We start from the raw sequence: 23488 nt of genomic DNA, 5'->3' as shown, positions 1-23488 counted from the left end.
TCTAGGTCAATGCATTTTCTATTCCAATTAAACCGAGAGGGAATATTCCAGTTTTGGAGATGACTCCTCCATAAATGTCAGTAAGATTTATGTGATCTGTATCAGTACACGGGATGTGAGATTCGGTCGGATCCCCCACACAGCTTTTCCTGGCTTGAACTGAAGCAGATTTTATCTTCCATATGCATCAAAATAAGTGAGACTCCTCTCCTGTAATGTTTGAGGCTTTTCCAGAAGGAATTCCGTACACTTTCCTACAGTCTGGGAGTGTAGGGAAGACTTCTGGAGACGGGGCATTCAGGAAGCAGACGGTGTGAGATGTAGACATGAGTAGTTAAAAGAGCATGACCTTTAATCGGGTTCGATTGTTTGCTACATCCATTTTACTTGTATAGACTGCAGTGCTATTGCCTTCACAGCACTGCAGGAGTGCAAGGATGACTCAACTCTGAGGCCAAAAGAGTTTCTACCATGATGAGGTTGCAGTCCTGTCATGAGGAAGAGGGAGGGACAAGGTTAGAGAAAGCGGGTAGGCATGCACAGTAGGGTGGGGGTGGGAAAAAAAAGCCAAGGAAAGGGCTCATGACTCTCAGGAGAACTCTTTCACGGATTTATTTTGACGACCCGTAGAGTCACAAGGCTTGAAATGCTAACTTATGCAGCCAGGCTCAAAGATGTACTTCAGATTCATAATCTACTTTCTAAACCTAATTCTACAACTTTCTGTGAAGAGGAAAGCCCTTTTCATAAATCCAAACAACATTACGATGTTGAGTGGTTTCTTTTAAAATTCTGTCTCTGCTATTACTTTGTTCCAGTCTGGTTAATTCCATCAAGAACTAGTGAGCTTTCCCATAACTATGTTTCATACCCTGGTAAATAATGTGTATGTATGCCAGTTATTCTTCCAACTACATTAAAGTGTTGTGGCTAGAGTTATGGGAAGCTCAGCATCCCTCTTTATATCATGATATCATGTGCACACAGGCAGAGATGTGCATCTTCATGTCTTAACATCTGCTTTTCAGCATTCAGAACCCAGGAAAACAGTATCTGTGTGCAGGCACGCAGGAAGCCAAACGGAAAATCTCCTCCTAGTCTCTTCCATCTGACCCTGTAATAAAACAACCCCTCAACACCCTGTAATGACTCCAATCTGGCCCCAAGTTGTGGGTGCCACTAACATATATGTCACCCACCACATCCCGTCCCCACTGGCCAGAAACATGCTAACCTCAAGTCCCTGCTGTGGTTTGCTGCTGGGAGTTGACAGTGCCATTGGTTTCTGACACCCTTTGGGAGGAAATTTGAAAGACACAGACTCTCAGGAACATGGAGACAGAAAGTGGGGCGGAACTTTGCAGCTTGGCGTGTTGTGCATCAGCTTATAAAATCCACTTTATTACCCTGAGAGGAAGCGATCCAGGAATTCACACATGGACTTGAAGGTTGACTTGAAGGACTTGACTAAAACTTTAGTAGAACAGAACTTGTTTCTTGTTTTGTACATAGTTTGTATTGTATAGGGTTCTTTGAGCAACCTGCAACATTTTTAGTTTACGTGCCTTTGAATCAGTGTTAGTGGTAAATATGATGGATAGACTGTTGTATCTGTGAACAACACTTTTTCTGTGTTTCACATTTAATATGCACACAGTGTCAATGTTGTGCCAGCTCTGTGGCTTGGGTGCCATCACTTACTCACTGCTGCTGATTATCACATTGGGATTTGTTTACCATTTCACATCTCTGTAACTGGAAGCTGAGAGAGGCAACGGCACAAATAGCTGTGAGACTGAACATATTATGTCAGAAAGTAGTAGTGTGTCATCCATCCGCTTATTGAAAGATAGACAGTTGATCCTTTTGATTTCATGTTCACATCTAATTAGCACACATTCCTTGATGTTTTGGGTGCTGTGACTGGTGTGCTCGTGGGTAGCTGTTTTCTTCCAGATGTTGAATTGGACTTGATCTGGGATAAGTTGACAGAAACACTTCAACACTGAACACATGCAACGCGATGTATTGGACATGTGCTGTCTTTAGCATTTTCTGTTGCTTTGTATTCATACCTGTTTTTATTTCTGCAGGAATTTGAACAACAACAAGATTCAAGAACTCAAAAATGGATCGTTCTTTGGACTGTCTGTTTTGGAAAAATTGTAAGTAAAGCCATTTCAGCTTATTCAACCAGCACATTTCAGTTGCATTGATCTATGTGTGTTTTTGCAGTCAGCAGAAGGAAAATATGTGTCCGGAATAAGATTCTCTGCAAAATAAAGAAATCCATCTTTTTCTTTTTTTTTTTATTCATATTTGCAAAGCAGTCAGTTGCATGGATTTTGAAAAACATCACCAATACTCTTCACATCTGAGGCTTGAGCTTGTCGTCAAAACCCCCTTCGGTGTTTTACATTTTATCTACGAGTGCATTAGCAGGAACCATCCATCACTCCACAAGTGAAGCTTTGACTTTTGGAGCCGGAGGTTTGCAAAACACACATTGGCGTCAAGCCAGCGGAACATCCAGCTCACAGAAAACGAGGAGGCATCCACACACCACTTAGCATCAGTTAAGACTCTCAGTCTATGGTGGAAGGCTGGAGACAATATGAGAAAGGGCTAATTATAGGAATAGCCCCAAGGGTTTGGTAGTTGTCTGCCTGGTGACATGCTCTTGACATACAGCTTTACAGATAGTCCCAGGATGGGACGGTCTTTCTTCTCAAGGAATGGCATCAAAGCAACTTTGCTGCTTCTTTAAGATTTGGCAGATTTTGCTGTTAATGTCTGTGAAGCTTCTGCATTTTTCTGCGACTCTAAAGAAGGTTAAGGAAACTTATTTTGGGCATTCATCTGTCCATGTTCTCAAGAGCCTTTTCCACATATATATATGGCAGCTTATCAGCGGGGAAAGAAAAGACCAGCCATATGACTCTGATGCTAGGAATGTTATCACCCGTGTTTCCTACCAGCAGAGAATTCAAGAAAATGGCTCTGGGCCTGCAAATACGGCCACTGTTGATTTATCACTCAAGAATGGCTTCATGCAGTCAAAATAACCAGACCGTTAATGGCCCTGCTTTTACCCAAGGCTACGATAACACATGACTGCATTGATTTGGAATTCTAAGACATGTTTCTCTTGGCTTTTTTTCCCCTCAACCTGTTGAAAAAGAGCAGAGATACCGCAGACATATGAGCCAGTAGTCCCGTGGTGTTTGTTTAGAAATATGATTTAGATTAAATTTTATCCTCAGTTGTCATATAATTTGTTGACTATGCCTCTTGATATGTTTTCATAGAAAACCGATTTCAGTATAAAGTACGTGTGTATTTGTTTCTTCTTGTTAATCCCCATATTAATGAGACATTCGTCCGCCCAGATTGTTTAAAGAGGAGCAGGATAATTCTCTCAGGGCTTTTGTAATTATCTCACGTGTTAGTTTTATGAGCTCAGGCCTTGAGAATCAAAAGGATGATGTGCACTGAATGTTGTGGCGTTCCTATTTCGCATGAATTTTGAGATGAACGTGGCAGTTATTAACCAATGTGAAGTGAGTGCTGCGCTCTATCTCGCGGCCTTTAACCACATTCTGGTCAACAGTGAACGTCTCTTGATGAATAGTGCCTGCATGTATACCCACCATTGTTTGCTCCACAGACACTGGACTAATGAACTGCTTCAGGAGAATGCAGACATGTAGTTACAGACATGTGGAACTATGCTGCTGAGATACGCATGCATTTGCTCTTATGGCTGTGGTGCCCATGTTCCAGAACTTTTTAGCAGGAGAATTCAGAGGAAAACACTGAGCTATGAACACGAACCACTTTATTTTAGTCCCGTAAATTTCAGTTCAGAATTACAAATGGTGAACTATGAACTGGAGCTAATTAATTTATATTCTGTGAACTGAACTTTAAACTCGCTTTGTGAAGTGTGAACTTGCACAATACCGGCCGAATGCATAAGGAGAACATCTTTGATCTTCTCCACCAAGAAATCCTTTAGGGCTCTCGTGGGTTTTTTTTCTTTGTGAATGGCCAGCCACTTTGGTTGTAAACTCCGCTCTGCCTGTCGTTGCGTGAATCCCCAGACAAGTGTACCTCCAATAAGCAGCTCCCATTGGTGCCTCACAGACTCCACCCCACTATAGTCACTATAGAGATTACTTGATTGCTCGCTTGCTTTTGTGATTGTAATGTGGCCAAGCCAAAGCCAAAGGTGTCAGCAGTACTATTCTCTCTCTCTCTGTCTCTCTCTCTTTCACACACACACACACACACACACACACACACACACACACTGAATGCTACAACCCTCTTCCTCTCTGAAATGGTCCTCCCACCTCCCAGTCACATTTCTCCCCCTTTGCAAACTCAGTGAGGGGAAAAGAATGCTCTATGAGTCTATTTCAGAGTGCTGAGGCTCTCCATCTTGCCCCCCCTTCCTCCTGCCTTCATAGCTTTTCTTTTTTCTTTCTGTTTTTTTTTTCTTTTTTCTCTTGTGTCCACAAAAGACCTCTCTCTCATTTGGACTGCCTAAATTCAGTGGTGACGACTGAGACAGCAGCTGGCTGTGAGTGCCAGAGAGGGGTAGAGAATTGATTACGACTGTCCTGCACTCTGCGTGAAATTGCAAAGTAACTGTGGAGACCGCTATGTTATGTTTGGGGCCAAAGGTGTCCTCGCTTGTATACAAGCCACTCAGAATCCACATTATCACTCCCCATAAAGAAATAGAAGGCCAGCGAGGCGGCTGTCACATGCTAATTCCTTTCTAAATCCGCTGCTGTGGAGGAATGCTTATTGTGGAAAAGGGTGTACGGATAACGGCAGTGGCATGCGTTTCATCCTGAGGAAGTAAATGTCCATTCACAAATGCTTTTATAGAATACAAGCAAGTGCTGTATTTTTATGATATTAGATTGCACATACGGTCTTTACTCTGTCTTTTGAAAAGGGGACACTCAGCTTGGGCGCAGGCACAGTTGAGTCGAGCTGCCGTTACAGCCCTGCAAGGCTATTTAACTGGACCACTGTCCTCGTCCCAGTATACAAGCATGGGAAGGGAATTAAGTTAAGTATGTTTGATGCTGTTGGCTGTGCGAGTAGAAGGATTGAGATATTGTACTTTTTCTGAATGTCCCTGTTAGAGATCATTGTACATGAGGGTTCCACTGAAATCCTACGAGGCCGAGCGGGGTCTGTGTCAACTCACTGTAGCGCAAAGCGTTTTCAGGCTAACACAATGCTCGTATAAAACTTTAGATTTTTATTATTGTAGTGTCATCTGACAAAACCGCCATTCAAGTGACTTAAAGACGCGTGTTCTGTGAATTCAGCTCCACTCACATGTACGATGACCTCCCACAGAGAAAGTTAGAAGCAGCAGAAGGTCTTCAACGTTCACTTACACAGTTCACAGCGTCCAGTTTATTTCACCCGATTTCCCCTCGTATATTGGAACGAGGATGCTGGTCCATTTACATGCACAGGTGAGTGGAGCTAAGGCCAGAGGTTAACTTGGCCATTTATCTGTTCTGACAGACGGCAAAAAGGCGACAGTGGAAATGGTGAGCAAAGGTGAAGGGGATGTATGTTTTTCTAGAGTTGACAGTGACTGCATGTGTGAGAAAACTTCTATAAGAGACGGACTATAGTCCTTTCTCACAGCAAAAACAATTCTTTTCAGGTACTTCCACTGCAATGCCTGAAAGGAAACTTTAAATTCAACTCTATTCAGTGTATTTTGACTTGAGCACAAATGAGACCTTTGAAAGACAGTACATTTGCCCTTAAAAACTGCAGCGTTTGCGAAACTACTCTACTGTTTGGAGCCACTTCAATAACATTTCTGGAACACACCTAGAAAAGCTCTGCCAGCTATTTCAATGCCAGTATGTCAAGAAAACGTGGAGTTTTCTCTGTGCAAATAGATTTAAAAGGCGCCAGGTTTTGTGTGGTCTGCGGTCTTTGGAATCTGACGGGCAGTCATGGGTGGTTAAACATAGTCGGCTTCTTTCTGATTCTCTCTATTTTCTCCACAAGTATTGGAATATCTGAGAGCTGGAGATTTCTTATTCTGTCTGGAGCAGAAGTGGTAACTTCAGATCACTGCTGCAGGTTCTCCTGTGTGATCGTGTTGCAAACCTCCTGCAGATATAATTTACTAATTGGTCATTTAGTCATTTATCTCCTTTCGACTGTTGAGCCCTTTTCCTGCTGGTACTTTGTGCACTTGGCTTTAGGAGAGTTCAGCTAATTGTGTTTGTCCTAAAACTATAAACACTGAAACTTCAAGCAAAGTTTCCATGAAAATAAATGTGCATCTGCAACAGGCTAATTACTAGACTCAGCATGTCTCTCTGTGCTCCCACTACTCTCTAACCCAGCTTTCCCTGGCCACTTCAGGATATTTTTCTTCTCATTTCTCTCTCAACACTAGCTCACAGAAGCCTGCTCCGCTAGCTCACATCAAAAGTTTGAACAAGCAACGCTTTTTTTTTCCCTTCTTTTTATGTCTGTGACTTTTCTATGGCCATGAACGCACCTTGAGATGACAGTTCCTTGACATCAAACAGGCAGAGTTACCCAGAGGCCCTTTGTGTGGGTTCAGGTGGTGAGTAGAAAGCCTCCTGAACCTCCAGTGTAATGAGTGACTGGGCTGTGCCAGTGCAGGTGAGCACCGCAGGAATTCTGTGACCACAAGCCTTTGAACCTCAGGGTGGGGTGGGCTGTGTGTGCATCTGTGTGATGGGGGTGTGAGAGCTCGGGAACGCCTTTGAGGGTCAAGTTGTGACAGTAGTTATGTAGTGATGATGGGTGGTGGAGGTTGGAGGATGTCTGGGTGCTGTTGTTGGTTTTAGAAGCGCACAAGCTGTGTTATTATGGATTTAACTTAAGCATGCTGTAACTTGAATGTTCAGACAGGTCTGCGTTATGCTCAGCTCATGTATATTTAAAATTTCTAATTGCAAGTTAATACCAATAAAGTCACCAACTATGGTTGAGTGAGTTAGAAGAAAAATGGCAAAATTAGGTTCTCTAAATAGCTGAAGCAGTAATGTGTGTTTGTGTAAAGACTTAATGAACTGTTATCCTGTAATTGCTTTTTAGTCTGCAAACGCAGAAAAATTCAGCCTTTTATAGACTTAGATTCCAGCCCCCCCATCCTCGTTTTGTCCAATAAGCAGTCTTTGGCTTGATGTCAGTTTTAAAAGACTGACAAATCACATTTGAATACCTGGGAGCAGAGCTGCTGTATGAATCCTCATATCTTTTTTTCTCCCCACAGGGACCTGCGGAGCAACACCATCAGTCGCATTGAACCAGGCGCTTTTCTGGGCTTGCCAGCACTCAAAAGACTGTGAGTATTGATGGAACTTCTGTTCCGTGGCTGCTTTTTATATTGTTTTATATGAAAGTGTGTGTGCGTGCTCTACATTCATGCACATGTTCCCTCTGGGATTTCACTGAGGTGCTCTTGTTTTTTTTGTTTTTTTTTGCAACTATTTGATATGAATTCCAGTGTTTTATAGGTTTCAAGTACCTGCTTTAATTATTTTCCATGTGAGAATATGTGAAAAGGCACCTTTTGTCCTGTGTGCCTCTGTTAGAGTTTTTATGTCTTGTGTCACAAGCCGTTGAAAGAGGTCTGTTGAGCTTTGAAAAATTTGTTTATTTTCTAAAGCTTGTCAAATAAGTAGATTACAGATAGAGACAGCTGCAGGGTTTCACTATATTTTGTAGGTAATTTTAAGGGAACTTTTGAGTCTTTGCAAAAAAGAATTTATGAAATAGACACGCTTTCTTTCTGGTGTGGAGTGAAGAAACGAGTCAATGTCAAACCTTTTCTGAGGACTTAAAAATATTAGCTCAGTCATGTCATTTGCTGTTGTTTTATCTCTTCTCTCTTTTTAGTCATCTGATTGAGCTGCATCAGTGAGCGTGTTTATATGACGCTTCGGGGGCAAAAAAACTATGTTCGTCTGACCAAAGCCACACGTTTAAAATGCAAATAGAAAAGTTTGTCTGACCGAAATCGTGCGGAATTGACCTTCTCAATGTTGGACTAACACGTGTAGATAATGGTGTTGGAAATCGTATCAATGGAGGAGCAAGAAAGAATGTATTTATTTTAGCAAAGATAAATTATTATAATAGATTTCTCATTTTACCTGTTGCATTTGAATGTTACATGAAGCCTTGCTTCATGACTTTGACATACAAAGCCATTTAGATGTCAGTATTCAACGCGTTTACCTTTTCTCTTGATTGGAAAAAAATAGATTACAGTTGGAGCTTTTCAAAGTGAAAGTAGATTTACAACCTGTCCCTTTTTAGATGTTGAGTTTTTACATGGAGGTAGCTTAACCATTTACCACTCAGTGCTAGTTCTCTCTCTTGGTTGCAGTGTAAAGTAGACACGTGCCAGCTTTGGATGCGAAAGGCTATCGACTCTTGGGTCTATTTCAGTCAAACTTGTTTGTATTTCTGTTGCACAGAATTGCAGCAACAGCAGTGGGAGCTCACAGCCTTTCACAGCGAGGTGTTCGCAGGAACCCCGAACTGCGCTCTGCGGGATGAAAATCAAGCCAACTTGTTGCATTGTCGTGCATTCTTCCTGTGTTGGCTGAACATTACTCTGTGAAATTATATGCAATACCCACAATCCTTTCCTGAATTTCAAGCTTGGTTTTTAGTCCATCTTAGCAATATGCTGCATATGATTTTGTCCTACTTGGCCCCACCCCTCTATATTTCAGAGCTATGGTCCCTCCCTTTGAGTATGAAGGAGTAATGGTCATGTAACTCGTCAGCTGGGGTGTTGGGGGCCGTTTCGGTGGTCAGATGAGCACTGCTTCTTTAGCTCCAACAGAAGAAGAGGCCCCTACCACACCCAGAGTAGTGAAAAACAGCGGGGTAGGGCTAAAAGGAGGAATTTAGATTGGGCCTTAAAGTGGATCCAGTGTCCATAAGAGAGCAATGTCAAGCTGGGGTCTATTTCTTCTCCCTTGTTTTGTCTGGCTTTGTGCCAAACACCACTGCCAACAGCATGAGGCCTTATATACTTTCACACACTCCAGATAAAAAGGAGGGGGTCTAAAAATGAACGTGTGATGTCTCTAAGTATTAGAATAAGTATGAAGATAATTTTGAGTACATATAGCTTGTATTTATCGTAGTTACATGGTGTGTGTTTGTGTTCCAGGTCAGTTGTAACTGAGCAGTTAACTGAGCAGTTTGTGGTCGAGTACATGTGCTGCAGAGTGAGCAGGAACACGGCGTGAACTGGAATCCTCCAGCAGTAACTAGTCGCTGCCAATACAAACTTGAGCTTGGCTGCTCTTGTGGAGCAATAAGATCCCGACAGGAAGCCAGTCAGCTCCTTGGCTTAGACCCGGTCTCATTTTACCCTCTTCCTCCTTCTCCTTTTTGATATCTATTCATCTCACACACCAGTAGATTGAAGTCAGTCTATATTGTTTGTACATTAAAATCTACCCCCTTATCGCCGCAGAGATTGGAAACCTTAGGGTACAGTTTTGGGTTTTTTTGTATAAGAATAGCAGCATTTAATTGTCCCTGCTGCCTTGAAAGGGCAGTTTTCACTCCCTGAGCACTCAAAGAGAAGGGAGTTCAGAGAGAAGAAGCAACGCAAAGGGGTTGGCACAAATGCTTCTCTTTTTCCAGTTTATTTTTTCATTAAAGTGGAGTTATTAGCAGTAAGGAATGCATAGAAACAGATTAAACCAGCTTTAATGTGGCACTCACGACATTCAACAGGGTTTGTACAGCCCTGAAAATTCTGAAATAGCTGTTGAATCTTTGCACATAATGCCCAAACTCTCATCTTTTATTTATTCTAACCAGTTTGTACACCCCTAATCTGTGTTTTGACTGCCACAAGATATTTCCTAATTAGAGTTTTTCTTCATGTCAAGGCTTGCCATTTGGAGTACCGACTTATCTTGTTTGTGCTGTCTCCAGAACAGTGAAAGGGTAGTTTAAACCGAAGCCTGCAGAAATTTGGACTGGAGGGATTCTGCATTTCAGATGTTAGTCTTATTGGATTATAATCGTCTCTTGAATGAACCCATCCTCATAGAAATTGTCCAAATCGCTATAAAGACGTTGGTGATTCAGATTAATGTCTCTGTGAAATGCTGCATGCATACAAAATAAAGATTCTTAGCTTTTTTGTGTTTGAGCGAAGCTGTGAACACTTTTCAATCAAGATTTCCAAAACTCCACATTATATTAAAGAGTCAGAAGCTACAGACTGAAATAACCCTACGAGCTACAGAAACACTGAGTCCTGATTGAAATAGCTTGAAGGTGGCTTACAATAAACCATCCCTGTCCAATGACTTTCATTTCAGCTCCCATGCTAACAGATGAAAGCACTCATGCTGACTGCTCTCAAGTTACAAGTGGTAGACTTTTTGGTCTTCTCATTTTGAAACATTTCAACCTGGGAATGCACAAGACTCTGTGTATTTAGCCCCATTACCAAAGGCATCACTAAGTAAAGACAATAGGCAGGCAGTAACTGAGCTGCAGCATTGGCACAGTGGAAAGGTCAGCAAAGTAAAAACACGTGGGCAGTCGTGATGCAGGAGCTCAGAAATGCACATGCTTTGCACATGCCACCCAGCTTGTGTGAAGCTGGGGATGGACTTTGAACTCAAACTGAGATTATTTATAAAGGCACGCCTCCACCATCATCAGAGTAGCTGTTAAAGCCACACAAAACAGACTTATCACTCGACAGGATGAGCAAACTTGAAGTCTGAAAATGGGCACCGTAACTGAAAACAGAGAACCAAGTGGTAGAGCTTTGGGGAGGAGCTTGGATTGGGCCCCAGCCTTAAACACCAATTCTTGCACAACCTTATGGATTCCTTTGGCCACCGCCCCCTTTAGGCGGCACTCCAACAGCTGAACGGTCCCTGCTCTAACTTAATCTCATCGGGCTATTTTTGCCTCTGCTTGTTGTATCATACACAGCAACTGATGGGCTGCTCTGAAATGCTCCTCCATGCTGTTAATTTGCTGTACGCCTGCAGCTAAAAGTCATGGTTGAGACTTTTTTTTAGGAGAACACTTTGGTACATAACCATTTCTAATGGCGTGTCTGACACTACTGCTAATATTCTTCAGCTTGTGTGTACAGTTCTTTGACATACTGTGGCCTTCGCGTTTAAATCCGTGCGATGAAATTAGACCACAGCGGCCTTCAGCTAAGAGGAGCCCCCTCCTCACACCGTTTCTACTGCAATATCCTTCCCATGACACACAATGCTTGCTGAAATTGGCAAGCCTGCAAAAGGCTATTTCTTCTCCTTGAAGTGGAACTGATAACCTCACACAGTGAATTCCCCAGCTGCCACTTTAATGACAAACGCCAATAATTACATAAATGCCCGGAAGTTGGCACATGCCTGCCAGTCATTTTCTAGGATTCACTTTGAGTTAGTATCACATTCCTCGAGCATCAGGATGTGGCGTGGTTGGTGGGTTGAGACAATGTGTCTCTTCACTCAGGCTCTTGTTTCTTTTCTTGGTACTTGTAAGATATTGGATCATTCACAGAGTAATGTGTGATACAGCTATTATAAAGGTGCACAAGGATTAAATGTAATCTCTCTGGGAATTCAGATCCTTTAAACTATCTTCTAACTATCTCTTATTCAGTGTGATTGTGTGTGTTCAGTTTGTTTTTCTTTAGCTTTCAAAAATGGACCTAACTTACATTTAAATGTTAGCAGGGAGTTAGATTAATACAGATAACAAAACAGGTAGTTATTTTGAGACTTGACTGTTCTTTTGAGTCTGGTTAGTATTTTCAAGATGTTGTAATGTTAACAACTGCAAAGTTCAGTCTCACTTCTCATCAACCGTGCTGCTGTTTTTAGCAAACAGCCTCTTAGCAGACAGACAGTGGCAGCCACTTGCCAGTGAAAGTAGATGCCTCAGAAGCAGACAGTCCCTGCATGACTCTCTGCAGACCAGAACAGTTGAGTTTAAGACTTAAAATTCCCAGATGTCCAGAAACGTAAATCCAACTGAACGACAGCTTTGCTCAGTTATGCGCCTTGAGCAAAGTTGCATGTATTTATAACTTAAAAGCATTCAAATCATACCCAGTCCTCTATCTCCATATAACAATTGGAGCAGTTTTCATAAATCTTAAGAAATTAAGCTTTTGTGAAACTCAGCACTAAAAAGGGGAAAAGATTTTCTCAATCCTTAATGTCTCCCCTTATTTCTTGTCATTGTAATTTTAATCAAAATCAGAAATCAAAACTTTCCCAACTCCTAACGGACACACTTGGTGGTATACTACTGAAAAACATATTGATTGTTGTAGAGTAGCTCGATCATGTTGTGTGACCCACAAGAAGTGTGTGATGGTGGTTTTTTTTCCTCCCTCACACGTCTGCTTGTATTTACTCTTCTTTACATTCCTTCCTATCTTGCTGTGCTGAGGACTTTTGTTTTCTTCATGCTGCAACCTTTTAGCAGAGGTTGAATGGCAGCACACAGGTGTGAGGGCAGTCATATCACTGCGATCAGTTCCACCCATTGACTCATTCCTCTATGCACATTGATGCTCTTAAATCAAGCTCTTCCTTCAGAGGTGTGGTAGGGGATGGATATACAAGTTTTAAGAACTTACTGTAAACAAGGTTTTATGTCTCTGCTGGTGAATAACTGACTGCAGTCTGATTCGATGCTGTGCTTCTGAACAGTAACCAAAAATTGTTCCGTTTTCCCTTTAAATATAAAAGAATGTTATATTTCACCCATATTTCATCCCTCTGCTGATGGCTGTGCCACAAGTTTGTATATGTATAATCTTTGCATAAAATTCTATTTGGGTATTAGGTAATTACGTTAGGTAATTGACAGTGGAGACATCTGCCTTTTGCCCAGCAAATACTCCTGAAAAGCGTAAGGTAATTGAGACATTTGAGTCTGTTAGTCAGAGACATCATGTCAGGTCACATCTGAATAGAATGAAACGTTTTTAATGCAGTAGACACTGATCGCAGGTGATTAATCCACTCCTGAAGTGTTGCTGTGCCTTTGATGTGTGGGATACCCTGCAGGCCCACACGCACATCATCTCATACCACCTTAAAGGTTGTAAACCTGTCCGATGAATTTCTGGGAAGTCTGCCCCAACATGCCTTTTAAACTTGCCCTTTTTCCTTTTAATCCTGCTGTGTTTTTTTTTTTGTTTGTTTTGTTTTTTTAAATTTTTTATCACCAGCATTTCTCCATTCGTTCCTTTTATCCCAGTGATAGAATGTGGCTTTCAGAGTTTTTCTTGTTAATTTTTTCTTTGTGTGTTACAGAGACCTGTCCAACAACAGCATTGGCTGCCTTAATGTAGACATCTTTAAGGGGCTTTCCAGTCTGATTCGACTGTAAGTATTTCTGTGATTGTAGTGTCATCGTCTCTTTTTTAATAGACAGAATAAAGTTGTTGTTTTTTTTTTCTACAGAAACCTGACAGGAAACATGTTCTCTTCATTGGCTCAGGGGACCTTTGACAGCTTGGTGTCCCTGAAGGCACTGTAAGTATGAAAAGGAGATGACTTGCTGATGTGGGCTGAAATCTCAAGTTTTAACTGTTTCTGTACATCTGCCATATACCATCAATAAAATGAAAGATTCTATCTGTGATTATCGCAAAAAAAAAAAAAGGTTTTCCATCATTAAAAGCAGTTCTATCACTTTAACTGTCTTGTCTGTGCTTCTCCTCCTCTCCAGGGAGTTTCAGACCCCTTACTTGCTGTGCGATTGCAACCTTCTGTGGCTGCTGCGTTGGATCAAAGACAGGAACATCGCTGTAAAAAACACAAAGTGCTCCTACCCACAATCTCTCCAGGGTCAGCTCATAACCTCAATCAGACCAGAGCTTCTCACCTGCGGTAGGGACACAAACACACCGCAGTTACAGGGATGGAAATATTCTTCTGAAAAGCAGCGCAAATATGTAATTGTGAAACTGTAGCTGTTTGAAGACTTAGAAATACATATTTTCTTAATTTTCATGACTCTGTCCTGTTTCGGACACATTTTGAAATGTCTTTGAGTTGAGATTTCATTGCCAAAAATTGGCGCACTGTCTCTTTAATGTTTCTGTTTCGTTATCAGTGGGGCTTGTGTTTGGGGAACAGGGGCTTGTGCAATGACACAGTAGATAAGACAAGGGCTGCCCGGGCCAGAACTGCCTTTGTTTGTACTTGCTCATGTCTTATCAGTTTGGCGCTCTATGAGGGATTATAAAACACATGGCGTAGGTTTAGCCGGAGCTGGTTGCCTGACATGAATCTCAAATAACACCAAAGCACACAGAAATCCAGAAAACAGTTTTAGCTTTCTTTGTTGTCCAGAATGTGTGAGTTAAAACGTCACTGAAAATAATTTGCTGTCTACTAATTTGCCTCCTGTTTCTTTTTCTCAGATGCTCCTCTGGAGCTGCCCTCCTTCCAGCTGACTCCATCGCAGCGTCAAGTTGTCTTTCAGGGGGACAGCTTGCCGTTCCAATGTCAGGCTTCCCTCGTGGCTGAGGATATGCAGGTGCTTTGGTACCAGAACGGACGCATGGTCAAGCATGACGCCACTCAAGGCATCTTTATTGAAAAGCGCATTGTGCAGAACTGCTCCCTGATTGCTAGGTATAATGACGTACATTCGGTTTACCGCAGTTCCTGGGATCTGATATGATTGATTTTGGTAGTAAACCTAATTAAGAATTTTCTCCTCCTCGTGTTTTCCATCAGTGCACTGACCATCTCAAATATCCAGCCTGATTTTACGGGAAACTGGGAGTGTCAGGTCCGAACAAGCAGGGGCAACACCACCAGGACAGTCCACATCGTGGTGTTGAAAAGTTCTGCCAAGTACTGCGCTTCTGAACGGGTTTCTAATAACAAGGGAGAGTTCAGGTATGTATGTTTGTAGTCACCAAATACCAGAAGTCTTCAGAGTCAAACGTCAAACGATATATAAACCTGAATTGAATAATATCATAAGTCGGTTGCACTTGGGCCTAAAGAAAAGCTTTCATACGTTGGATAATTAGCTTCACAGCAGATAGTGGACGTTTTCATCACAAGATTTTATTTGCAAAATGATTGTTTTAGGCTGGATAACCTTTGGCATAGAGTTCAAATGATGAATCAGTTTGAAGCATTCTTTGCTTGCTATTTTGTTACTGTGCTGGTGCAGCGTTATTGCTGTGTGAGCAGCACCACCTTGTGGTTAAATGCAAAGTTACACAGCTGTCAAATTCACACATGGCTCACGTTACACAAAGAAGGGGGGAAATTCTAATAATTTCCTGAAAAAGCATCTAATTCTTCCAGATGGCCACGCACCCTGGCGGGAATCAAAGCCTACCTCTCCTGCAACAGACTACCATCCAGTGCAGGCACTTACTCGGGCAGCTCCGGTGAAGAACAGCAGGCGTGGCGCTATTGCAGTGGAGACGGGCTGTGGGCAGAGGAGGACTATTCCCGCTGCCAGTTTCAGAAAGATGTCACTAGATTTCTCTATGTCATCAACCAGGTCTGCATTGCTAGAAATGTTTCGATCTAAAGTTTCGTCCTCTGAAATTGCTGAGCTCATTTACTCGTGCACCCCAACACACTGCGATGTGGGGAGTCTGTAGCCGTGTGTCTGACTAACTGTCTGTGCATCTTTGTAATAGATGCCGCTAAACGAGAGCAATGTGGTCACCAGGGCACGACGCCTGTTGCTCTACACAATTGATGCCGCCAACTTCTCAGACAAGATGGACATTATATTTGTGGCTGAGATGATTGAGAAGTTTGGGAAGTTTGTTGAGAAGTTTAAAGATGTAAGTACTGCAGTGTTTGCGCTTTTGTTCATTTCCAATCCAACAGTAAGGTCAACTAGATCCATTCTAAGTAGCTGCTAATGTAATGACAAAGAATGTCTTTACCGTTCATTAAGAAAGTAAAGATGATCTGTTATGTGCTGCAGGCAAGTTGCACAAGATTGAAATGTGTTTCCAAAAGTCACTTGGATACTGCCTAACAGTTCTTATATTTCCATTTCAAGTATTTTGAACGTCACACTGTAGAGTTGCTGCTAAATAAATGAGAAGTGTTTAAATGTACTATGTACTTTCTCATGTTGATCCCTCTCTTGTTTCCCAGCTGGGCGAGGTGATGGTTAGCATGGCGAGTAACCTGATGCTGGCTGACGAGAGAGTGCTGTGGATGGCCCAGCGTGAAGCCATGGCCTGCACCCGCATCATCGCCTGCCTGCAGAAGATCGCTGTTTACCGCTTAGCTACAGCGCAGGCTTTCTCCCTGGTAAGCCCTGTTAACGTCACCATTACGTAACCCTTGGGACCAAAGCAGTTCCAGCGCTGGTTTGGGGCTGGTGTCAGAGTAGGTTCTAAGCTGGTTCTAGCTAAGAACTGGTTTGGTTTCCCATAGATGGAGAGCCACGTGGTCATGCCACTTTGAACATCTCCTCAGTACATGTTTGACCCTCTCTCCACTGCAGTGAACCAAAGTGCAGGGAGACACTTTCTTTTTACGAAACATGAACATATCACAGAGTTTGTCTCATTTTCCCAGCAAATGGACATCTTAATATCATCAGTCAAGCTTTTAAACAACAATACTTTGTTCTAAACGCTCCTTGCTACACCAACCAGTGTTTCTAAACACTCACCGGTATTTATGAACGGCAAAACACATGATTGTTTTGAGTTGGATCCAAAACTGCTCGCTGACTTTACTAAAACACAGGAGAGTGTTAATGAAAGTAGCTGCAAACATTGTTTTAAATGACTGGTGATAAAAAACAGTGAGCAGCAGATAAATGAGAGGAACACTTGTTCACCTGCTGGTAAAATGCTTCCCAAACGAGCGCTGGAATTGCTTTGGAGTTAAAACCCACTTATGTCATGTTGGGCTGCGGATCTCGTTGAATAGAGATTTACTCATTCCCCTTGTTGTCCTCCCAGACATCCCCCAACATTGCACTGGAAGCTCACGCTGTCAGGGCCAATGACTGGAACGGCATGACCTGCATGTTATTCCAGAAGCCAAGCCCCGAGCGAACACCCGTCCAGGACCGCCAGCTCACGTTTAAATGCAACACCACCGGCTCTTTCTCCAGCATCCTTCACAAGGTCAGCTGCTACCAGTAATACCGAGAAGTTTGCCTGAGCTTTTCTTGTCGACTTGACTTCTGATTGCAGCTTATGAGTACAGTGTTGGCCAGTTAATCGTTCTTTAACCATATCAATAACCTCATATGGTTCTGAACAAGACATGTTGTGTAAAATGTCTTGAAAGGTTGGAAGTCTTTTTATTTCTGTTTCTTGTCTGTACAGAGCACCGTTGTGGAGGCTTCTCTGCAGCTTCCTCAGTCTCTTATTACCCAAGCTGTTGTCCCTGGAAAGGCTGAGGACACAGTCTACAAACTCCACCTGCTGGGCTTCCGCAATGGCAAGTTTTTCCCCTCCACCGGCAACACCTCTCTGCTGGCTGACGGGGGAAAGAGGAGGAATGTAGCCACCCCGGTTATCATGGCTAAGATAGGTGAGTCGTGTAGTTTGTGCTTGTGTGAGGAAAGATCAGAACTTAAGTTCAGGAAAATCCGATATCTGCTTCATTCAGACATTAAAACTTTGCCCTAATCTGCTTTTGTGCAGATGGCATGTCTCTGCGTGTCCTGAGGACTCCCATTAACGTGACCTTGAGACGGTTTGCCCGGGGCTCAGACGCCGTGTCCGCCTGTTGGAACTTCAGCCTGGCAGGAGGGCAGGGAGGATGGAAGGGCGAGGGCTGCCGCATCTTGGAACATCATGACAACTTCACCACCATATCTTGCAACTCTCTGGGCAACTATGGTCTGCTAATGGTAGGTGGAGTTTCTCCTGATGTTTGCTCAGAAAGTTTAGATGTGATCTCTGTCCGTTGTGCTGAAGGGGGGCTTATTTCATTTGATTTAGTTTTAGTGTTTGAACACAGGGCATCCTTTGTTTTAACTGTATGGCCATCTAGTGGCCATTAGAAAACATTGCCAACATCAAAACATTGCACCTGGAAAATGGACTTTATGGGCTATGGCAGAGCAGTGTAGTTTATATCTGAGGATTTATCTCCTGATCTCTGCTGTTGCAGGACCTCAGCAGTGTGGAGTATTTATCTCCAAGCATCCAGCCCCTGCATCCAGTCATCTACGCAACAACTGTGATTCTGCTTCTCTGCCTGCTCACCATTATTATTAGCTACATCTACCATCACAGGTAAGGCAGTGATATAATGGTGCGTTTTTATTTTATGAATGTGTCCTTGTTTCTCAAACGTACCGTGCAGGCTTTACTTTGGCTTCCTTTGCTCCAAATACCCATTCATATGTACACAATAGACTACAATCTCTTATAATGGTTTAGCGACTTGGTGCTCGTTTCTTTTGTTCATTTATTTATTTTTCCTTTGAAAGCAATCAAGCAGTTTGTAAATGAACAGGATGCATAAAGAAAAGCAATCGAAAGTAAAAAGAATGATGATGACTCCTATTGCAATATCTAATTGTGTAGAAAACGTTTGATGTTGTAACCTTATAATGTGCGTTCCAAATCTCCTTTTGGGCTTATGTGATAAAGTCTTTTTTAATCAGTTTTTTTTTTTATTCTTACTCTTTCTTCACCATCATATTCACTGAATCATGACAGTTAGTCTGCAACTCCAAAGATTTATCTCACTGTTTCCCAGCTCTGGTGTCAACCTCTCATCATGGACCCATCTATCTCAGTGCGGTATTTTCATCTTGCCTACTTTCCATTTTAACTCGGATGTATTGCTTTTGTGGTTGCAGGTCTGTCCGGGTTAGCTGCAAGTTTTGGCACATGTTGGTCAACCTCTGTTTCCACATCTCCCTCACCTGTGGGGTGTTTGTGGGTGGTATCAATCAGACGCGATACGCAAGCGTCTGCCAGGCAGTGAGTACACTCCCCCCGAACACTTCAAACACCCCCTCCAGTGTTTGTTGCGCCTCCAGATTTTATAGTCGGCAATCATAAATGAATCAGTGCTTTAGTGGTTGCCCTTGGCTATGATCACTGATCTTGTAAAACTGGGGAAATGCAGTAAAAGATAGTTTGAGAGTTAGTGGAGATTGTTTCAATGCCTTGAGGCGAGCCTTGATCTCTTCTTGTGGTGGGCTGTATAGGGGAGCATTACTTATTCATCTTTCACGGCATCTTATCTGTCAAGAATGCAAAGTAAAAATTGAGCAGTGAACTTCCTGTTTATTTATTTAATCCCTTACGGTGTGAAGCTGTTTCTCATAAGGAAATTTTTCAATGCAGGCTGATGATGATGCCCCCCATTAAACAAGTGCTCAAGATTCTTTGAGTGAAATCTTCTAAATACACCAAATTTCTTCTTTTTATTCAGTTTTATTGGAAAGAGTATAACGGCATAGATGCATTGTATCATAACTTGTGAGATATATTGCTTTTAAATTATATATTTTTTTACCTTAATGAAGTCATACAAACATCTTCTAATCGTGCCATTTCTCTAGGTGGGCATTTTGCTGCACTATTCTACTCTTGCGACTGCTCTGTGGGTGGGCGTGACTGCACGCAACATTTACAAACAGGTGACACGCAAGGCCAAACGCTACGAAGAGCTCGATGAGCCACCGCCACCACCAAGGCCGATGCTCAGGTCTGGTTCCAACACTCTTGCATTTCAGCTTATGTATGGCAACAGTAACGCAACCGGGGTGCATTTTCTGTGCTCAATAATTCCACAACATGTTAGTACTCCCAGATGTCTTTTTTAGTCTTTGCTGTTTTGTAAAACATTGTGAATTTCACAACTCTTGGTCCTACTACACCTAGCATGTGAGCCAAGTTTGAATTATGTTTATTTTTACTAAATTACAGTCCTGATACAAGACGAAGAGCCAATGTCATACAATTAAATCTTAACCTATAGATCTTCTATATCTTTTCTTGACATGTACATATAATTGAGATTTCTTGCTCCCAGTCATTTATATTTGTTTTGCAAAGCTGCCATGTGGTGTCATTGTAGAGGCCAAAAGCATACTTAGATTCCTCTGTCCAGTCATTGTTTTACTTCCCGTGTAAGAAAAATGAGACACTAAAGCTGAACCACCTCCATTTGCTTTCTTTCACAGGTTCTACTTGATCGGTGGAGGTATTCCCATCATTGTCTGTGGGATCACTGCAGCAGCCAACATCAAAAACTATGGCAGCCAGACAAATGCACCATAGTGAGTTTGAGCTCATATGCACTGCAATTAGAGTTCCTCAGTTTGTGCTCATGGCGTTTTATCCGGACCACAGCCTTTAATGTGGAAACATCCAAACCCACTAGATAGGTTATGTTCATCCAGCCAGAGTGCATTTTCCTTTAGTAAATAATGGGCATTTTTATGAAGGCAGGAAAAGTTTATTCCCAAAAGTTCTGATTATGGAAGTTTATTAATGATATGTGCATCCAGGCATCAAGCAACTGCTGCCAGTTTACAGAGAGCTCCGCCACCCCTCTCCCTGCCGCAGCAGCTGTTTGGATTGTGTAGCACGGCTGACTAATTGAGAAATCTGGACCCATATCTGTCTCTGAGTCTTTGGAGTTTAATTAAATTCTTGCTAGCAAGAGAAATTCAGCCTGTGTTATTAGATGTAATGGGACAGTAACTGCAAAAATTGGATGCAAAAGTTTTTCAGAGTAGTTTCAAGTTTGTGATGTAAATCAATGACAGAGATGCTTGATATTTGTGAACAGTGTAAATTTGATGGTGAAAGATGATCTGTATGAAAAAAAATCTTTTATCTTTTAGCTGCTGGATGGCATGGGAACCAAGTATCGGAGCCTTTTACGGCCCAGCGGGATTTATCGTCTTTGTGGACTGCATGTACTTCCTCAGCATCCTGCTCCAGTTACGCCGACACCCTGAACGCCGCTATGAGCTAAAGGAGCCATCTGAAGAGCAGCAACATCTGGCCTCAGCCAGCAGCGAGCCAGGCCCAGATGGTCCTGGCAGCCACTGCCAACCCTTTACTCTGCAGCTTCAGCCACATGAAGCCTCTTCCTCCATAGTGTCTGCCCCCCACATTGTGCCCCTGTCAGCCCTGGAGAACGAGCACACCTTCACCGCCCAGCTGATGGGCGCAGCAGGGACTTTAGGGCTGTATGCGGCCCTCTGGGTGTTCGGTGCCATGGCTGTATCACAGGACCACCCCTTTGACTTGGTTTTTACTTGCCTGTTTGGTGTGGCTGCACTGGCACTCGGGGCATTCATGGTGGCACATCACTGTGTCAACAGACAAGATATGAGGCAGTTTTGGTCACGGGATTGTTGCTCTGGAAGGCGAGCGTACTCTGCGCAGGAGGATGTCCTTTTGCCTCAGCCAGGTGTGGCAGTAACATCCACAGCGGGATCTGATAACAAGGCAGATGGGGAATCGATAAAGTTTGGCCACAGCAGCGCAGACTCGTCATACACGAATAAGAGTGCCCCAAGCGTGCGCAATTCTGCCCATGGCAGCAAGCTGACCAATCTGCACGCAGAGGCAGCACAGTGCAAGTCGGCCTCAGCGCTGGTGACAGCCAGCGGTACGGCTGTTCTGGACAACAGCCTGACTGAACATTCACTAGACAATGAAATTAAAATGCACGCGGCACCAGTTGAGGTGCAGTTCCACCCGATGAACAACATCAGCAATCCAGCAGCAGTCACTAATGGACACACAAGCAGGCATCAGAAAAACCGAGCACGAGCACACAGGGCAAGCCGGCTAACGGTGCTGCGAGAGTACGCCTACGATGTGCCCACCAGCGTGGAGGGCAGTGTGCAGAGCGCCCCCCACAGGCGACACCATCATTACGACTTGGCTGCACGCAACAGCCGACGGGCAGCTTACATGGCCTACAGGGAGCGCCATCAGAGCCAGCTGCAGCAGGACAGCAGTGACAGCGCCAGCCTGCCACGGCGCTCCCGCTACTCTGACAAAGAAAGTGGAAATTTGTTGGGGAATGGGACAGCAGTGACTGTAGAAACAGAGCAGGTGGCTAACGCTGGAGTGTCAGGCTCAAGTAAAGACTGTGGTCCTGTCAGGCAGCCTGGCAGCACAGAACTGGAGAGCCAGAACAAGTCATACGGGCTCAACCTTGTCATTCAGAATGGCGGCACACAGAAAGAACATGGACAAACGGTGCCTTTAATTAGCAGCGACAGTGCAGCCTGTATAAAAACAGGCTTGTGGAAACATGAAACTACTGTGTAGCAACAGTTTCCATCTCTATGAGACTGCATCATGAAACCCTCACACCTTTAAACTGTGAAGTATCTTTTTTTTGTTCTTTTGTTTCTGCAAAAAGTCCTTTTAAAATAGTTGTTGGAAAAGTAGCCACAGTACTGCCACGGATTGTCCATGTAGATATGTTTTTGTAAATGTTTTATTTTTTTATAAGTTTTAATCCAACGCCGTTGTTGGAGTTCTGCACATGTTCTGAGCTGTGGCTCTGTGCATGCCTGATGCTTTTTGTCCATTTTCTAGGTGATCTCAGCAATAATAAAACAAAAGTTACCCTACTGAAAGTTTTTATTCCTCCCATTGCACCCACATGCTAATCTTTTGGACCTTTTGGAGACTCTGAAATAGTGAGTCAGAGCTGTTTCGCTTCTAAAGTGTTGCTCTTCCCGTCAATATATGACAAGCTGGTAATTGGGTGTTTCGCTGACCTTCCGGTGGCCTCAGGTTCCTTTCTCCCAAGTGGTGGAGCACTTTAATTGCGGCTGGCAGTGACTTTGGGCTCCATAGGTGCTATCTTCTTGCCTGCTGGCAGATTTGATGAGTGCACCGTACATTCTGGGCTCCCGTTGACTTCAGGCCCCAGGTTGTGATTGACAGCTGACTCTCAGGGCAAGGGAAGCTGCCAGGAGAAGAAAGGATAATGAGAGGCGAGTCTCCTTCTCCTTCCAGCTCCTTCTATCCTCTCGTCTCCTCCACAGCTGTGGGTCCCACTCACAGCTTGACATTGCTGCAAGAGAGAGAGCAAGGAAAAGAAATAAAGTGCAATTGGACTGCTGAGCACTTGAGAAGGATTAGCATCACATTTTTTGTTGTGTGAATGTCATGTAGCTTACAGTGTAGCCCGGTGGCAGGGGGGTCAAGTCTGAGGCTGCATCTGTTCTTTATATTTCTGAAGCAGTCAAATCCTCTACATACTTGAAAGTGTGAGTGGGGTACAGGTTCTGTTTAGGTTTCTATAAAGTACTCTGAAAAATGTAAATATGACTAGAATTCCAGTACACAAGGCACAAATCTGTACAAATTTGTACAATTCTAACAGGTTTAAAGGTCAATATTTGCTCTGGGCACCTTTCATTCTTCAACACTGCCTGAGCCCTCTTAGATGAGACTTATTGTTAT

The 23488-nt window shown here is 43.1% G+C and overlaps 1 protein-coding gene across 1 annotated transcript in view; it reads left to right on the top strand.

The window, feature by feature from the left end:
- adgra3 (adhesion G protein-coupled receptor A3) overlaps window positions 1-22647 on the top strand; it is a 28531-nt gene extending 5884 nt beyond the window's left edge. The window contains exons 2-19 of the mRNA XM_072376353.1: window positions 2094-2165; window positions 7304-7375; window positions 13374-13445; window positions 13524-13595; window positions 13792-13952; window positions 14489-14702; window positions 14808-14972; window positions 15393-15594; window positions 15737-15886; window positions 16209-16367; window positions 17030-17197; window positions 17402-17609; window positions 17723-17931; window positions 18195-18319; window positions 18892-19015; window positions 19603-19748; window positions 20227-20322; window positions 20893-22647. Of these exons, the coding sequence (XP_072232454.1) occupies window positions 2094-2165; window positions 7304-7375; window positions 13374-13445; window positions 13524-13595; window positions 13792-13952; window positions 14489-14702; window positions 14808-14972; window positions 15393-15594; window positions 15737-15886; window positions 16209-16367; window positions 17030-17197; window positions 17402-17609; window positions 17723-17931; window positions 18195-18319; window positions 18892-19015; window positions 19603-19748; window positions 20227-20322; window positions 20893-22339 (3862 nt within the window). The 3' untranslated portion in view covers window positions 22340-22647. The remainder of the gene's footprint in view (window positions 1-2093; window positions 2166-7303; window positions 7376-13373; window positions 13446-13523; window positions 13596-13791; window positions 13953-14488; window positions 14703-14807; window positions 14973-15392; window positions 15595-15736; window positions 15887-16208; window positions 16368-17029; window positions 17198-17401; window positions 17610-17722; window positions 17932-18194; window positions 18320-18891; window positions 19016-19602; window positions 19749-20226; window positions 20323-20892) is intronic.
- Window positions 22648-23488: the final 841 nt, after the last annotated feature.

Source organism: Leuresthes tenuis, unplaced genomic scaffold (genome assembly GCF_036924035.1).
Source record: "Leuresthes tenuis unplaced genomic scaffold, fLeuTen1.0.hap1 SCAF_22, whole genome shotgun sequence".
Taxonomy (NCBI): domain Eukaryota; kingdom Metazoa; phylum Chordata; class Actinopteri; order Atheriniformes; family Atherinopsidae; genus Leuresthes; species Leuresthes tenuis.
The sequence above is the reverse complement of the archived record's forward strand: the minus strand, read 5'-3'. Positions and strand labels throughout refer to the sequence as shown.